The 18,992-nt window shown below is 41.9% G+C and overlaps 1 protein-coding gene across 1 annotated transcript in view; it reads right to left on the bottom strand.

Moving 5' to 3' along the window:
* Window positions 1-14,747: 14,747 nt before the first annotated feature.
* The window catches only part of sh3gl2a (SH3 domain containing GRB2 like 2a, endophilin A1), a 30,537-nt gene continuing 26,292 nt past the window's right edge, over window positions 14,748-18,992 (bottom strand). Inside the window, exon 13 of the mRNA XM_061829571.1 lies at window positions 14,748-18,945. Within this exon, the coding sequence (XP_061685555.1) occupies window positions 18,749-18,945 (197 nt within the window). The 3' untranslated portion in view covers window positions 14,748-18,748. The remainder of the gene's footprint in view (window positions 18,946-18,992) is intronic.

Raw genomic sequence — 18,992 nt, 5'->3', positions numbered from 1 at the left:
AAGAAGTACATCCTTTGTTGGGCTTTTTTGAGGATGGATTTGATCTTCGTCTCCCACTTTAGGTCCCCTGAGGCTGGAATTCCCAAGAACTTGAAAGTTTCGACGGTTGACACAAGAAATCTGGGGAAATACAAACAAATTAAGATCATGACTTAAAGATATTAGATTTCATATTTACAAAGATATAAAACTCCACCCCCCCAATACAACTTCATTATCATACTATTATGACGAATCTGGAAAATATTAAACTTTTTATTACAACTTAACATTTATGACAACTGTTTTTATCTTATGAGTGTGATGATTGTACTCTTTCATCTTAATTGCGCATTAACTATTACAGATGGGGTGGGGGTGGGGGGGTATTTTTTGCAAGATTCCCAATGCTGTTTTTTCAAGGGATAAAGCTTGGAGTTGGTGCTGGTCTGTTCAGCTCTGTATGACATTTTGGGCTCATACCAAAGCCAGCCAAACTCGCTGTCCTTGCACGTCTTGCGCCTGCTGAACATGGCGCTCCTCCGGTCGGTTATCAGGTGGCCGATCGCATTCTCTTTTTGCCATTCACAGTCTGTTGCAGTTCAGGTTTTCTTGAACTCAGGGCCCACCGCCTTTTTTTTTTTTTTTTTGAAGTCACCCGGCGTGACTCCCACACCAGGTTGCAAATGTCACCAGAACTGTGTCGGTTGCGCCTGTGCGCCGCCGCCCGGCCCACGCAGAGCAAGCCGCCCCCTTCGCGGCGCTCGGACCCGAGCGCGGACCTCTGAGCTTTTGTTCTTCTTCAGCAGGCACCATTCATTTATTTTTTGGACGCGGGTGCTGTCTGACAGATGGCCGTTCCCTTCTGCGAAGTTGCTTAAAGTTTGGAAGGACATTTAGTTGTCGTCAAGTGCCGAGTGATGCGACTGGACGCACAATTTTGCACTCCAGTCTGTCTTTGCCCATAAATAAACATTTTTAAAAAAATCTTTATAATATAGTGTATTCCTCAAGTTGAAAGAAAACTGTGCCAATGTGGCAAAACACTCAGATGGCAGTTTTTGCGAATAACCGTTAGCCTTGCATGCTTCAGCTAGTCCAACCTTCCAAATATCAATGACATCATCGCTTAGTCAACTTTGATTAGCCTTTCATCACATTTTAGTTGACTACAAACCATATTTAGTTGCTGAAGTAAACATCTTTCCTACCTCCTAATGCTAACCCAACCCTAACCGTCTTCTTCTTCTTCTTCTTTTCCTTTCGGCTTGTCCCGTTAGGGGTCACCACAGCGTGTCATCTTTTGCCATCTTAGCCTATCTCCTGCATCTTCCTCTCGAACCCCAACTGCCCTCATGTCTTCCCTCACCACATCCATAAACCTTCTCTTTGGTCTTCCTCTCGCCCTTTTGCCTGGGAGCTCCATCCTCAGCATCCTTCTACCAATATACTCACTCTCTCGCCTCTGAACATGTCCAAACCATCGAAGTCTGCTCTCTCGAATCTTGTCTCCAAAACATCCAGCTTTGGCTGTCCCTCTAATGAGCTCATTTCTCATCCTATCCAACCTGGTCACTCCGAGCGAGAACCTCAACATCTTCATTTCTGCCACCTCCAGTTCAGCTTCCTGTTGTTTCTTCAGTGCCACCGTCTCTAATCCGTACATCATGGCCGGCCTCACCACTGTTTTGTAAACTTTGCCCTTCATCCTAGCAGACACTCTTCTGTCACATAACACACCAGACACCTTTCGCCAGCTGTTCCAACCTGCTTGGACCCGTTTCTTCACTTCCTGACCACACTCTCCATTGCTCTGTATTGTTGACCCCAAGTATTTGAAGTCGTCCACCCTCGCTATCTCTTCTCCCTGTAGCCTCACTCTTCCCCCTCTACTTTTCTCGTTCACGCACATATATTCTGTTTTACTTCGGCTAATCTTCATTCCTCTCCTTTCCAGTGCATGTCTCCATCTTTCCAATTGTTCCTCTGCGTGCTCCCTGCTTTCACTGCATATGACAATATCATCTGCGAACATCATGGTCCAAGGGGATTCCAGTCTAACCTCATCTGTCAGCCTATCCATTACCACTGCAAACAGGAAGGGGCTCAGAGCTGATCCCTGATGCAGTCCCACCTCCACCTTAAATTCCTCTGTCACACCTAAGGCACACCTCCCATTGTTCTGCTGCCATCATACATGTCCTGTACTATTTTAACATACTTCTCTGCCACACCAGACTTACGCATGCAGTACCACAGTTCCTCTCTTGGTACTCTGTCATAGGCTTTCTCTAGATCCACAAAGACACAATGTAGCTCCTTCTGACCTTCTCTGTACTTTTCCACGAGCATCCTCAAGGCAAATAATGCATCTGTGGTACTCTTTCTAGGCATGAAACCATACTGTTGCTCGCAGATACTTACTTCTGTCCTGAGTCTAGCCTCCACTACTCTTTCCCATAACTTCATTGTGTGGCTCATCAACTTTATTCCTCTATAGTTCCCACAGCTCTGAACATCCCCTTTGTTCTTAAAAATGGGAACTAGAACACTTTTCCTCCATTCTTCAGGCATCTTTTCGCCCGCTAGTATTCTGTTGAATAAGTTGGTCAAAAACTCCACAGCCATCTCTCCAAATTGCTTCCATACCTCTACCGGTATGTCATCAGGACCAACTGCCTTTCCATTTTTCATCCTTTGTAGTGCCTTTCTGACTTCCCCCTTAGTAATCATTTCCACTTCCTGGTCCTTCACTCTTGCCTCTTCAACTCTTCCTTCTCTCTCATTTTCTTCATTCATCAACTTCTCAAAGTATTTTCCATCTATTTAGTACACTACCGGCACCAGTCAACACATTTCCATCTCTATCCTTAATCACCCTGACCTGCTGCACATCCTTCCCATCTCTATCCCTCTGTCTGGCCAACCTGTAGAGATCCTTTTCTCCTTCTTTCGTGTCCAACCTGGTGTACATGTCTTCATATGCCTCTTGTTTAGCCTTTGCCACCTCTACCTTTGCCCTACGTCGCATCTCGATGTACTCCTTTCGCCTCTCCTCAGTCCTCTCAGTATCCCACTTCTTCTTCGCTAATCTCTTTCCTTGTATGACTCCCTGTATTTTGGGGTTCCACCACCAAGTCTCCTTCTCCCCTTTCCTACCAGATGACACACCAAGTACTCTCCTGCCTGTCTCTCTGATCACCTTGGCTGTCGTTCGTCCAGTCTTCCGGGAGCTTCGGTTGTCCATCGAGAGCCTGTCTCACCTCTTTCCGGAAGGCTGCACAACATTCTTCCTTTTTCAGCTTCCACCACATGGTTCTCTGCTCTACCTTTGTCTTCTTAATCTTCCTACCCACCACCAGAATCATCCTACATAGTACCATCCTATGCTGTCGAGCTACACTCTCCCCTACCACTACTTTACAGTCAGTAACCTCCTTCAGATTACATCGTCTGCACAAAATATAATCTACCTGCGTGGTTCTACCTCCGCTCTTGTAGGTCACTGTATGTTCCTCCCTCTTCTGGAAATAAGTGTTCACTACAGCCATCTCCATCCTTTTTGCAAAGTCCACCACCATCTGCCCTTCAAAGTTCCTTTCCTGGATGCCGTACTTACCCATCACTTCTTCATCGCCCCTGTTTCCTTTACCAATATGTCCATTACAATCTGCACCAATCACAACTCTCTCGCTGTCTGGGATGCTCAGAACTACTTCATCGAGTTCCTTCCAGAATTTCTCTTTCAACTCTAGGTCACATCCTACCTGTGGTGCATAGCCGCTAACCACATTATACATAACACCCTCAATTTCAAATTTTAGTCTCATCACTCGATCTGATACTCTTTTTACCTCCAAGACATTCTTAGCCAGCTCTTCCTTTAAAATAACCCCTACTCCATTTCTCTTCCCATCTACTCCGTGGTAGAATAATTTAAACCCTGCTCCCAAACTTCTAGCCTTACTACCTTTCCACCTGCTCTCTTGGATGCACAGAATATCAACCTTTCTCCTAATCATCATGTCAACCAACTCCTGTGCTTTTCCTGTCATAGTCCCAACATTCAAAGTCCCTACACTCAGTTGTAGGCTCTGTGCATTCCTCTTTTTCTTCTGACGCTGGATCCGGTTTCCTCCTCTTCTTTGTCTTCGACCCACAGTAGCTGAATTTCCACCGACTCCCTGTAGGTTAGCAGTGCCGGGGGCGGGCGTTGTTAACCCGGGCCACGACCGATCCGGTATGGGATTCTTTAGATGAACGCTCATATTTGTTTGGCACAGTTTTTACGCCGGATGCCCTTCCTGACGCAACCCTCTGCATTTATCCGGGCTTGGGACCGGCCTACAGATTGCACTGGTTTGTGCCCCCATAGGGCTGCATTAACCCAACCCTAACCGTGCACCCCTAAAATCCTACAGTATGTCCACCGGTGTCAAACTCATTTTTTTGTACTTGCGGTTTCCCTCAGAGGGCCCTTGTTGCTGTGAAACCATAAAAAAAAACTTTAACCGCCTTATCATATTTACACATGAAATTTATGAACTACTTTTGTGAATCAGAAATCAAGGATAATTGGTTTTTCCAACTATTGTTGTTTGGTAACACAAAAATGCTAGTAATTTCTTCATGTTATCATTTATTTCATTCATGAATTTTTGGCACAGCTTTGAACAAAAAATCATGGAAGTTGATACACATGATTTGCCTCCGCGGGCCCCATAAAATCATGTGGGCGGCCGGATCTGGTCCCGAGGCCTTGAGTTTGACATGATAGCAGCAAGTTACGATGAACAGATTTTTAATACAATTTTTAATAATCTTCTTTACTGAATTTACTTAATCTTTTTTTTTTTTTAGTCTAAGCTAGGCTAACATGCTACCTGACATCTGTTATGTACCTATCGTGTAACCCAACAATGGAGTTTTAGTTTTTATTCACAACCAAGTCTGCTTTAACAAAGGCTCAGCAGTGCGCATAGATGAATAATAAAAACAAATGAATCCTCCTAAAAAATAAATCCTTCACTCCTCAGCTTATCGTAAGTGCGGCTTTCGGCGTAGCTGTCGTTGACCGCCGGACAAGGCGCCTTTTGTGCATCCGTCGCTTTCAGCGCCGCTTAAATCCCCCCCGAACTGGCGGGCGGCAAGACGCAAGCGCTCACGGGGCTTCCACCCAGATCCGCCGCCCGCGCTCTCGTGTTTTCTCAGCTGTCACGCTCCTCCGGAGCTCTTGCGAAAAAAAGAAGAAGAAAAAAAAAAGACCTCGGCTCACCTCGACACGCATTGTGACTTCTTGTTGTTCAGGCTCTTCAGTTACGTGAGGAGATTTGGGGCTAATTCCAGTAAGCACCAGTTTGTTGCGACGCACCTGCACCAGTTGAAAATCTGTGACACGTTTTACAGTCGCCATGTAATTTGTTTTGTGTATATATATATATATTTATCTCCAGCGCTCCCTGCGATCCTCGTGAGGATAAGCGGCAAAGAAAATGGATGAAATGCGTTCAATCACATTTTTTAAAGAGTTAATGCATTTAAAGAAATTAAAACCTTTTCCGTAAAAATATTCCCAGTATTTTTCATTTCTATTTCATTGTTGAAGGGGGAAATAATAAAAAAAAAATCAATATGCATTTTGAAAAATGAAGGCCTCCTCGGAATTAAATGCTTCACCCCTAAATGTCATTATTTGAGTGTAAATGATTCAAAAGAGTTTTCCATTTTTAAATTCCAGTTCAGGGTGTACCCCGCCTCCTGCCCGTTGACGGCTGGGATAGGCTCCAGCACTCCCTGCGACCCTTGTGAGGATAAGCTGCAAAGAAAATGGATGGATGGATATATTTTACCTCCCTCCAACAAGCTTTAAACATTTCAACTCACCAATCATCAAAAAAATGTATCTGGATGTCTCTCATGACAGCTTCACCTATACCTACTGATATTTTGAATTTTATGGATGTTGCACTTTCTTTTTCCACAAATTGTTGTCTATGAAAAGGAAAATGTTTTGATCAATAAAATTGGAAATATTGTGCTGACTGTTCTGATATCAGAGGTGTAAGTGGCCATAAATATGGATACCCATATCAATTTTGGTCACAATCGGTCACTGTTTTGGGACTCACACAACAGAAATGGCTGTCATTCATCGGAACTCGGAGGCCTTTGCGGTGCAATCGATACATAATTAAGATGGCGTAACTGTTTATATATGCGGATATGCATCCACAAAGCATTACCTCGTGTAACATGACATGGCTTACATGGCAAACACGTTCATGGAATTGTAAATACCGGGCTTATTGTTCTGATATTTTTACATACGTACATATCGGAAAATATCGCTCGTCAGTCAGTCCGTGGTGCACCCCGTAAAAAATATACGACCGAAATTATTGCAATCCCATTCGGATAAGCTATATTCAAAATGGTTAAATATTGAAAAGTTTTGCACATAAATCCTGATGCAAATGGGCTGCTTTCTAGCTAGCTTCAGTCTAAACGTAGCTTTGCTCCGCGAGCGTCAATTCATTAGCTTAATTTGTTACTGCGATGTGTAGTACATGCAGGAATTTGGATGATGATGATGCACATTTGGTAAACTAATAATCCTTTTTTTTTTAGTTTTTAACTTAGAGTAAATCCTTTTTTTTGTTTTTTTTCCCCCTTGACTAAAACTATCACAGCTAGCTAGCTAGCTTCAGGCTAAAATTTGATTTCTTCTGTACACCTATATGTACATAAGTAGGCATATAGATATACATTTTTGTGCCAATTGGTTGTAGTTTTGGGCCGGTTTCGACCTGGTGACCCTGTCGTCAAAGTCGCCTTTTGCCCGGGTTGTGACCAAAATGAGGATCCGAGCTCTAGAAAGGTGCAGGATGAACGAGCCACATGCTGCGTTATGAAAAAAAAATATCATTTACCCGCAATGAATCACATCCATCAAAAGGATTTAATATACTTATTGAGCACTTTGTGTGTGTGTGTCTATTCACCATCTTGCATTTTTCCGCAATGATTTCCCGCCTCCCGCATTCAAGGGCGACTTGGTCACCGGCCAGCTGAGTGGCAGGATGGCAACGAGCGTCGAGATCGGTATGTGCTTCCTTTGCAGTTCCACCTGTGTGTCTTTTACCAAGAGGATTTGTACCTTCTCAATCACTGACGTGGGCGGATTATGTGTACTTAGGTCAAAAAGGCAAACGCAAGCCGCGTCTTGTGCGCGCCGGCAGCCGTTCGAGCCGCTCGAACGGGGGAGCGCGCACGTCCCTCGCGCTCTTCGGCGCACCGCTGCCGTGATGAAAATAAGACCTCCGTATTCCGATGTTTTGCAAAAAGCTTAAAAGGGCTCGCGTGCAATCGCGGCGTCTTTGCTTGCGTCTTTTTGCGTTCACAACAGCGATTCTCAACGTGTGGTACGAGGACCACAAGTGGTCCGGGGATTCCCTCTGGTGGTAACTACAACAGTCATTGCCAGAGTACATTTACAGAGTAAAATTCAACATGTTTGCATTTAATATTTTAGAACTGTTTGAAATCATTTATTTAGGTGCAATTTTCATTTCATCATTATTTCACAACAGTTTTTTTTTTAATCTACTGTTTTTAAAGCGTAGTGCTAATTTACAAGCTAGCTTTAAAATAACGCTAATGTCATTTTTTAGGAAGTAAAATTGTTTTGGGTGAACACGTATCTAGTCATGACGGTGGTACTTGAGTAGTACTTGTCGTCCACAGTTTGCTAACAATCGTGCGACAAAAACAAATACGGATTTTGTCGGGATAAAACGTCGCGTCACGGTCTGCTCGCCGCCGTCTCGGGGTTGATGTCAACTCACGCAACATCCGTCTGTTATCATCCGTTCCGTATGTGCTACGTGGGAACTTGTAGACCGGGTGCAAGTTGGCAAGGTGCAGTCAGGTAGATGAATTGCGTCAATGGCAGGAATTACGACAGTTCAGGCATGAAAAACCAGCGCGCGTCTGCTCAAATGTCGCGTTTTTGAGGAGCAACAAAATGAGACAAAGTCGTTTCAAAAACTTTTCGGTCATGAATGTATGCCACTGAAACAAAAATCTCTTGGAAAGGATAAATTCAAAATAAGCAGCTGATATAATGTGGTTGCAGATGTGTGCACACCCTCCTTTAACTAGACGTGGCTGTGGGCAGAAGTGAGTAGCGCACAGCTGACATTGAAAGTGCCACCGATGGACTGCATATCAGGTTCACACATTCGAGTGTGGTTCCGGGAGGATGCCGCAGTACCCGAAGAATTGCAAATATCACTCACAATTCCACAGGAACTTCATCTTCCTCCTCATGTTCCAAAACAAAACTTCATTGCAGTCTTTAAAGTGTACATAGGAAGGAATGTGAGCGTGATTGGTTGCTCGGTTATATGTACTCTGCGATCGGTCGTTGGCCGCAAAAATGATACAATGCAAATTATTGCAATCCCATTAGGATAAGCAATTTTCAAAATGGATGGAAGGGTGGATGAATGAATTCTCTAGTTCGAGGACTTTGGATAATTTTTCACCGAGATTTTTTTTTTAATACACCTCATGTAGGAAAAAAGTCACTTGGCAATTTGTTTTGTGGAAAATTCCACAATAAGTGTTCAGTTTTGCACATAAATCCTGATGCAAATTGGCTGCTAGCTTGCTAGCTAGCTTCAGGCTAAACGTAGCTTTGTTCCGCAAGCGTCAATTCATTCGCTTAATTTGTTACTGCGATGTGTAGAACATGCAGGAATTTGGATGATGATGTACATGAGGTAAACTAGTAATACTTTCTTTTTCATTTTTGAACTTCGAGTAAAACCCGTTTAGTTTTTTTTCCCCCTTGACTAAAACTATCACACGTAGAAATGAAAACTAATAAGCATTTCCATCCAAAGGACGGAGACGGGGACTTGGACTAAAACCTCGTTGGCATTTTTACATCCGTCAGCCGTCAGCCATGCTGTCTGAGACAAGACGTTAATTGACTTGTGACCGAGGGCCATCGAGTGCGCACGTTTGCGGTTACGGGACACGTCGCGGTCCGAAAACGTGGCGCTTAGAGGCGCCGTCATGCGTGGAGAGGCACGGCCCGCACAATGGGCCGCGGGCTGGGTGCGCCCGTCTCCGGGATTAAATGCGCCTGAAAGGATCCACGAAGCAGACAGGTTCCACCAGCCTGCGTGGCTCTGCGACGATGCGCCACCTTTCACGTGGGGGGGCCTGCAACCAGTGGAGCGCCGAGCTTGAGTTCCGTTCTTGCGAGACCCCCCTCCCCCAATAAATGTTACATAATACGCTATCAACAATTTGTTCCCCAGTGGTCTAACATTCAATTAGTTTCATTGATTTATTCATTTGTTTGAGATAATTCAATCAAAGTAAGTGCATTTTGTCATTTTCAAATTATCCAGCCATCCATTTTCTGAGGCACTTATCCTCACGAGGGTCGCGGGAGGGCTGGAGCTAATTGTTCGTCTAGCAACTTTTCGGTGGATTTGCACGCCAAACACGCCGCCATTGTCGTGTTTTGCATGCTGGCCTCTTTTGTGAACGCTGCTGTTGTTGCTTATTAACTTTTGTAATCATCCATCCATCCATTTTCTTCACCGCTTATCCTCACGAAGGTCGCGGGGAGTGCTGGAGTCTATCCCAGCTGTCAACGGGCAGGAGGCGGGGTACACCCTTTACTGGTTGTCAGCCAATTGCAGGGCACATTGAGACAGTCGCACTCACAATCACACCTAGGGGCAATTTAGAGGGTCCAATGAATGTTGCATGTTTTTGGGATGTGGGAGGAAACTGGAGTGCCTGGAGGAAACCCGCGCAGGCACGGGGAGAACATGCCAACTCCACACAGGCGGGTCCGGGATTGAACCAGGGACCTCAGAACTGTGAGGCCAACGCTTTACCGGCTGATCCACCGTGCCGCCCTTTTGTAATCATCTCTTAAAAAAACAAAAACAAACAAACATTCCGCTGTAATCTTTAAATTACCTACAATTTGATTCACTCTGTTAACGTGTATATTTGACTTGATAGTGATCCTTCCCCGATGGACATCTGATACATCATAAATTGCAAAGATTCTTTTGTCCGCGCCAAAGCACAGCATCAAATTTTGATGATCATTTCAAGTAGTTGCGATCAGAAAAATTCCTAGAAATTTAAAAAAAATGGCAGCAGTTTCCTCAATGTGCATAATGTGCCTGAAATTCAGGAAGGGTTTTGGATAGAAGCCGAGCAAGAAAATTGCTTGTTTTTCAGAGGTACCCAAACCTCTCGTTTTCATTTTTGTTACAGCACACCGGAATTTTTTTTGCACACACTGATGCCTCGATTCTCGACCACAATCCAATCCAGAAAACGGTTCGAAAAGTGAATTGTTCGAAAACTGAATCCATTACAATGAATGGAAAAAGAAATAATGCCAAGCCTAAAAAAATGGCTTTTTAAAGCATTTTTTTTAGCTTTTCCTGATAATAAACTGCATAGTAGAAATACATGTATAGTTTAAATACTTGATATCATAAAATAATTTAGAAATACATTTATTGTTTTGCTTAAAATGTATGCTTTAGTAGTAGAGTGCGCTAGCCTGGGAGTGCATTCCTGTATCTGTTGCGACTCTGCCACAAAAACAAAAGTACAGAATAACTTTAAACAAACAATACTGATCTATTTATTTATTTATTTATTACAAAAAGTAGCACACAATAACATTGGTTAACAACCAAAACAAAAATGCAGAAATGCTTCAACAACTGTACGTATCAAATGTCTTTTAACAAAGAACAAAACTAATGCCATTTGTTTCGGCTGTGTCTTAACATTTCTAAAGTGGCTCATCACGACATCATTCAAATTTTGGACTGCTCTGCTACATTCAGATTTATTGGGGTGATGAAGTTTGAGGAAATTATGGATTTCGTTCCACTTGGCACAGATGGCTTTGTTGTCAGCACTTGGGACAAACAACAGTCACAACCGGGACACGTCTGTGTCCAGAGGCTGCGTTATATAGAATAACAAAAGTGCGCTGGTAGCACCGCGCGCGTTATGTCATTTCTGTTTTTTTTTTCTTCCCGGGGGCAATATATATATATATATATTAATATTTGCCTGTCGCGGTGGGCCAGCTGCTTAACTGAAAATTTCAAAGAGAAATTTGGTTCAAAAGTAAAAAAAAAAAAAACACCTAGAATTTGGTCCAGAAGTTAAAAAGTTGTATTTTTGACTAAAATTTTCTGAGAAATTTGGTTCAAAAGTAAAAAAAAAAAAAAAAATCTAAAATTTGGTCCATAATTTTAAAAAATGATTTTTTACTGAAAAATTCAAAGAGAACTTTGGTTCAAAAGTAAGAAAAAAAAATCTAGAATTTGGTCCAGAGTTTAAAAAGTTGGATTTTTGACTAAAATCTTCAGAGAAATTTGGTTCAAAAGTAAAAAAAAAATCTAAAATTTGGTCCATAATTTAAAAAGTTTAATTTTTGGCTGAAATTTTATAGACACATTTGGTTCAAAAGTAAAAAAAAAAAAAACCACAAAAAAAAACAAAATCTAGAATTTGGTCCATTGGTTTAAAAAGTTGAATTTTTGACAGAAAATTTCAGAGAACTTTGGTTCGAAAGTAAAAAAAAAAAAAAAAAAAAACAGAATTTTTTCCAGATGTTAAAAAAGAATATTTTTGAACTTTTCGGAGGAATTTGGTTCAAAATTGGTTCAAATTTTGACCAAAAGACATCATCGTACAAGGACGCATGAAAACTTCTCAACCCAAAACTAAACAGGAAGTCGGCCATTTTGTTCTGAAGCTGGACTCCGAAATTCCACGCGGAAGCGAAGAAATACTCGGGCACGAGCCCTTTGCTGAACGGCGAGCAAATTTCCCCCGCACACGCGTGGGGCCCTGTAGCCGCCGGACCGGCCTTTCTGGCTGGTGTGTCATCGCGCTCGTGTGACAGACGGGTATTAGCCGCCCGCGTCGGGTGTTGAGAGCTGAGCTTTCCTGCTGAATAGCCAAAAGTATGTAAGAACGCCGCAGCCAAACGTGTAATGACACACACGCCGGCTCACTCCCACCAACACCTGCTTCGTGGGTGTGTGTGTGTGTGTGTGCACGCTTTTATTCATCTTTTTATTAACCCTTCATTACATTTGACATTACTGCGTTAATGTGGTTGCACAAGTATGAACACCCTCTTCATTCAAACTCGTAGGTCGAATGAGAGTTTAGTTGCTTTAGTAGGCTTTTCCCGACATGTTTTGTCTTTCTAGCTGAAACCTGAAGGTTTTGTGTACATTTGTAATTAATCATAATTAATCATTTTCATTTTGTTTTCTGTGTGTGTGTGTGTGTGTGGTGGTGGTGGTGGGCTGTAGATAAGCGCTACACATAATTTAATGGATGTCAGTGCGTTATTATTGTTTTCAAATTCAATTTGTTCCTCTCGAGTGACAGCTTATTATTAATAATTGGGCGAAAGAATCTGTGCTCCCCGAGCAAAGTCTTCACGGATACAATCTGCAGAACCGGTTTCCTGTCTTGAGTTGTGCGTGAGTGAAAATGCGATCGCATCTGTGACAACTGCTTTATGTTTTTGTTTTTTTTTTTTTTTTTTTTTTTTTGCGTCCGTTGTGGTTCCGGCTCAGCCAGAAGCAACCGACTGTTTATGCGTAGACAGTCAAACGTGATAAACAGAGGAAGGGAAAGAAGGTCAAATTTGGAAATAAATCTTTGTCAGACAAAAAAAAGAAAAAATATTTCATTGCAAATCCACTGATAGTGTAGTGGTACACACGGTTGACGTTGCATTCAGCATACGTTGGGTTCCCGCAGTGTTGATGTGTCCCCTGGCGACCAGTTCAGGGTGTAGTCCACCTTTTGTTGGTTGGGATAGCCTCTAGAACTCCCGCGACCCTTGTGAGGATAAGCAGCTCAAATAATGGATGGATGGATGGATGGCTGGATAAAACATAATCCACATTAAATTATTGTAGTACAGAGCATTTAATTTTATACATCCACCACCAGATGTAGACAGTGTTTTATATCCCCCCCCCAAAAAAAATTTCAACCTCATCATTGAAATGCAAATAACATTAAAAAAGGGCTATTATTACGTTATTATTATATTATTACAAGTGCTTCTAAAAATAATAGTGCACAAACAAAGCTAGTCAACATACGATACAAAATATAGATTGCACACATCGTGGCATTGTGGTTGCGCCTTCGTTGTCGGCGATATTGATGTATGTAAAATACCAGTTACAATATTTGCACAAAAAAAAAAAAATCAAGGAAATTGTCACGCGTGTGAAACGCTTGACGAGTTGCGATGATGGATCACGTCTGTGCGGTTCTGTGTCCATGCGGGCCACCCACCAGGAACGAGGCTTCCTTGGAATGCTTTTTACTCCGTTGCTTCATCACCCCCCCCCCTGCCCCCTGCCCCCCGCCTTTGTGTGTGTGTGTGGTGTGTGTGTACGTTTTAGCGTGGATGCCAACAGGGGCGTGTGTGCGTGTCAGGACAAACCACATCTCCTTCGACACGTAATAAAACAAACAAGTTGGATTTATGAATTCGATATTCGGAGACGTGCATGAACATGTGTGCATCGTGCTGCCTCCAGATGGCGCTCTCCCTCCACTCGTATTTCCCTTCTCCTGCGTCGTGACTCGGAGGAGGATAAAGTGGGACGCGTTATTTGAATGACGGCGAAGCGGACGGGAGACGCCCGAAGGGCGCACACATTCGCGCGAGGGTCTGAGTTGGACCCCCACCCTTCCGTTCCTCGGCTGGTTGAAAACAAAAACGTTCAAAAACCAATGCACGTTTTCCCATAACAATGAATGGAAAATGAAATAATGCGTCCCAAACCTAACAAAACATTTTTAAGCGATTTTTTTTTAGCGTTTCCTGATAATAAACTGCATAGTAGGAATGCATGTATAGTTTAAATACTTTAGATAATTAAATCATTTAAGAAATGTATTTAGTTTTTGCTTAAAATGTATGCTATAGTATGCTAGGCTGGGAGTGCATTGCCGTATCAGTAGCGACTCGGCCCCCAGCCTTATAAACCTTTTTTTTTTAAATTAACAAAAGTGCAGAATACCTTTAAACAACCAATACCGGGGGTGGGGGTGGGGTGGGGTGACAGACAAATTGATTATTTTCTCAGAAAGTATGTAACGTACAAAAAAAATTAACTTGCAACTAGAGGTAGGGTTAATGGAACAAAAGCACAATAACAAATCTTTGTGGGTCAGCTGGTCGGGGTGTTCGAATACCAATTTTTGTGCGAAAACCAAACCAAAAAAAAAAAAATCTCCAAATTTTCGTTCGAAAACCGAGGTACCACTGTATTAGATTATATATCTTAAAAATAGTGCAGGATTCCCTCGCTACTTTAAAATGATGAATGAATAATGAAAATGATGAATGAATGATGAAAATACTTGTCGATGGGAAAGTTGTCTTTGACAAATGGGGAGGTGCCGGACCAAAAAAGGCCAAAAGTGGCTAGTACTTGAGCACCACTTGGGGTCTATCCGTGCACGCCCCTGTTAAAAAATTTAACACCTTAAGTCTAAATGCTTCTTGTAGTTTATTTTGAAATTAGAATAACTTTAATGAAGTGTGTTATCGTTATAGTCAGCGTTATCTCATGAACAATTTAGTTATGATGACACATTAACTGCATTTCAGTGTTTCCCACGTCATTGTCCAAGAATGCAAGATGGGTATCGCACCATATCACATTTCTCTGTTTATTGGAATAAATGACATTGACTTATGACATTGTTGTTGTCTTTACATCAAGCTTAACGCTCTTCAAATCCAAAAAGTGCAAGAATGAAACAAAACAGCAAGGAGGAAAAAAAAGAACAATCATGTGCAGCACAGATAATCTCTCCTTCCTTCCATCATATATTATGTGTATATATATATTTACATCTAGATAATCATTTCAATACTTTGTCATGGTTACAAAAATAAGATTACGTTACTGTGATTGAGCGACTATACACACATACACGCACACACAAAAAGAAAACAGAAATAGCTGTACAGTCCTCATTGAGGGCAAAGATACACATTGTATTTTTTTTTTAAGTCAAACAGAAAAAGAGGGAAAAAATAACCCTTATTAAAAATAAATAACAACATGATATTCGTGGACGGCGATTGGCTGGCAACCAGTCCAGGGTGTACCCCGCCTCCTGCCTGAAGATAGCTGAGATAGGCTCCAGCACTCCCGTGACCCTTATGAGGATAAGTGGCTCAGGAAATAGATGGGGGGATATTCGTGGATAGCCAGCAACTGACAATTGAATGTTGTATTTCCCTTTTGACAAGAAACAACATAAACTTGAACAGCATAATCCCCTCAAAATGAGCGGACCAATCAGAATGCAGCCCTCAAAGAAGCGGCGCGACTGCTGTCAAGGTACATTACCCTTCGAGTCGTCCGACCAAACGCTGCACACTAAGTAAACCATTTTGTGTAATTACATGCTTATAGTACATTTGTTACACAAATCTCCTGAAATGCTCAGTGAAATTAACCATTCGTGCCAGCGGCCCATTACATTCACAGCATAAAGAAAACGTTTCACAGCTGAACCCAAAATAATTCAGAAACCGGTCACATTTTGAGTGCATTTGGTCAAATTTTGGAATCTTTAAGGTGGAAATAACAGAAGCAGCATATGCAAACAATTGCTTTTTTTTTTTCTTTTTATATTTTGAAATTTCATATATTGCAAAAATGCAACCTTCTGCGTCATTTTAAATGGGGACGCTGTATTTATGTTCTGATATTTTGGTCTTATACAAAAACGAACAAAACTAGTCTACTCCAAAAAAAACAACAAAACATGAATTTGCAGCATTTTATATGCATATAACACAACTATGACTTGTGACTTTTTTCTTCTTTTTTTGCCACTTGTGTCGTATCCAGTTCAAAAATTGTTCAACACAATCCACTATTTTGGCTCAACTTTTCATCTTTTTGACAATAACGACATCTGCACTGCAAGTAAACAAAACAAAACCAAACTTGTTCTTTTGCTGTTTGACTCACGTGTTTAATTTTTTTTTTTTCCGCGCTGCTACTCGCTTGCAGTGCCTGTTATTATGGTAACCATGCCAACCACATCACAAATATTCCAGTCACAACTTTTTTTTTTTTTTTTCCCCTGTGTGGACAACCAACCCACCAGCAGTCCTCAATGGGAATGTTTGCAATACTCCTTATATTTTATACACTAGCTACGAAGATGACATCAATGGATATTGAAGGGTTAATAGTTCAAGCCAGTGAGACTAACAAACAAAAAAAAAAAAAAAAAAAAAAAAAAGAGTCTGGTTTCTCTGATTGGCTAAACTACGAGAAAGTTCTTACTGGACTATAGCGAGGATGCACCCAGACGGACGAAATAAAACATTGATCTTAAAAAAGAAATTAATTAAAAAAAAAAAAAAAAAAACAGTAAAGCTCTACATGTTGGATTATAGCCTGACATCAACATTTTTTTTGTACACAAGCTGCTGTTTTGAAAACACCACAATTTTTTTTTTGGGTGGAGGGCGGGGGATCATATCATCACTTCACTTCATGAAGACTGGCTCAAAAGTGCAAAGTCAAACGCTCGCAGAGACACTTTGGAATCTCCGATGTGCAAAAAAATAAAAAAATGGTGAATATCGTTTTGCACGTCAAAGTCATCGAAAGGGTGTCGGATGTATTCTTCGAAACGCTTGTTTTGACCAACTAAGATCTATTAGAACAACGTTGATGATAAAAAGAAAAGCAAACAGATATTTGTGAGTGTCGGCACGGTGGGTCAACCGGTTAGAGCGTTGGCCTCACTGTTCTGAGGAACTGGGTTCAAATCCTGTGTGGAGTTTGCATGCTCTGCCCGTGCCTGCGCGGGTTTCCTCTGCCCGTTGACAGCTGGGATTGGCTCAAGCACGGACCATCGTGAGGATAAGCGGCTCAGAAATGGATGGATATTTGGGACTGTAGTTTTCGTACGTGACATCACAACTTGTATTTTTCGTAAAATCTACCGTTATCGTTAGACGTCGAATGTCACGTTTGAGCAATGCCAAAACCACCTAAATAAAAATACTGGTATAAGAAGCCTATGTTACAAGTTAAAATATTGAAGAAAAAAAACCCGACCACGATGAAGGATGTATCGTGACAAACACTTGCATAAATGTCCTATTTTAGAACTATTATTATGATTATCGCTATTGTTATTTCTTGAATACGAGAGAAAACTATTGTTGATGATTAAAAATCAACGTCGTCTGTGTAGTTTTCTGACGTTAGGTCACAGCTTGTATTTTTCGTAAAATCGCAGCACAACTTTGATCATTTATCGGATGTGGGACGTCACACACTCAGTTTCAATTTGGATTTATTTTTTTAACGCAACATCACAGCTTGTATTATTATTTTCACATCGTCACTAATCATCGGCTCGGACGTAGATTAACACTCATAGAAACGACAACATCACGTAGGCAAAATTAAAATAGTGAGAAAGATCAGAAAGCCATTCCCGCTCTTTTCTTTGCGACGTCTGTTACCCGAAGCCATTTTCCGCCGTGCCGAAAATATTTACGGAAATATTGGTTGTTTTATCTACCGTCACTAATGAACGTTTTTCCCCAGAACGTGGGCGAAAATACAATTGTAGCGACGTTACCGATTTAAAAACAGAAAACACCCAAAAACTGGACTTTATGAGTCCAATATTCATTTTTTTTTGTTCACGTGTTATAAGTGGAAAAAATATTTATAAAACTTATAATTTTCTTCTAGAAGGTGAAATAAAATTATATCAGAATTAAAAAAAAAAAAAATCTAACAAAAAAATTTTTCATTTCGGACACAATTCGTATTTTTCTCACGTTACGTCACGTTTTGTGAAATCAAGACAGCATTAATGAATGACTAGAATGGTAAATTTCACACCTCATGACACGTAGAAGTAAAAGCACGCAAGTCAGAAACCCGACGCTGTCGAAAATAGAAGAAAAAAAAAATGGAGGATGCGAGCGTCATGGACATCGGTGAAAACGCTTCATTGCTTAAAAAATAAGATGCACTCTATTAAATTAGATCTATTGGCAGCTAACGTTCACAAAGTACGCCGACGGACGTAAAGTGGGATGGTGGGCTGAGAAGGGAGTGGAAAAACGATGGACAACCAAACGGATGTAGAATTGAAACTACTCGATGGCCGCTAGCTGCTTAATTGTTGCATATAGACGTTTGCACTCTTTGGGCTCTATTTTCTTGATGAGCGTAAATCCTGCGTGGTGGGCGGAGCAAATATTGCGCTAGAGGTGGGTCAGACCCGTCGCGGTAATTTCACAGACTAGCGCAGGCAATATCTGAGCACCTGTACCCGAATTAAATTCACCAAAATCGCATGAAACCAGCAGTCAACATTGCACTAAAATTTAGATGTGGTCTGAGCAGGTTTTACGTTTATATCATTTTTCTGCGCTGAGAGGCCAAACGCGGCGCAGACCGGTCTGCCAAATTTGCAAACTTGACTTCTCGAAATCAGGACCCGCCGGGGTTTCGGGCCCCAGCGCGGATGTGCTGTCAACGAAAATAGAGCCCCTTAAGTTGGGTTCAATAGGGAATAAAAGGGTTATTCGGGGAAGAGATGTCTTTTTTCGGTGCATTTTTTTTGTGCATTACAGCGACGAGCGTTAGGGGGCGCTCTAGTGCGGCAGGGGGACCAGGATGTCCACGTAGTTGATGGGGAAGAAGCCAGAGTTGCCGTGCAGCATCCCCTCGTACCAGTTCTCGTCGATCTTGTTGGTCAGGGTGATGATGTCGCCCTCCTTGAAGCCCAGCTCGCCCTCGTTTTCCGGGTCAAAGTCGTAGAGGGCGCGGCAGCACGGTTGGTCCATGGGGGCTGGGAAAAAACACAAACCCAAAACATTTGTTCAGAGTAGAAGATAC

Source organism: Syngnathoides biaculeatus, chromosome 9 (genome assembly GCF_019802595.1).
Source record: "Syngnathoides biaculeatus isolate LvHL_M chromosome 9, ASM1980259v1, whole genome shotgun sequence".
Taxonomy (NCBI): Eukaryota; Metazoa; Chordata; class Actinopteri; order Syngnathiformes; family Syngnathidae; genus Syngnathoides; species Syngnathoides biaculeatus.
The sequence above is the reverse complement of the archived record's forward strand: the minus strand, read 5'-3'. Positions and strand labels throughout refer to the sequence as shown.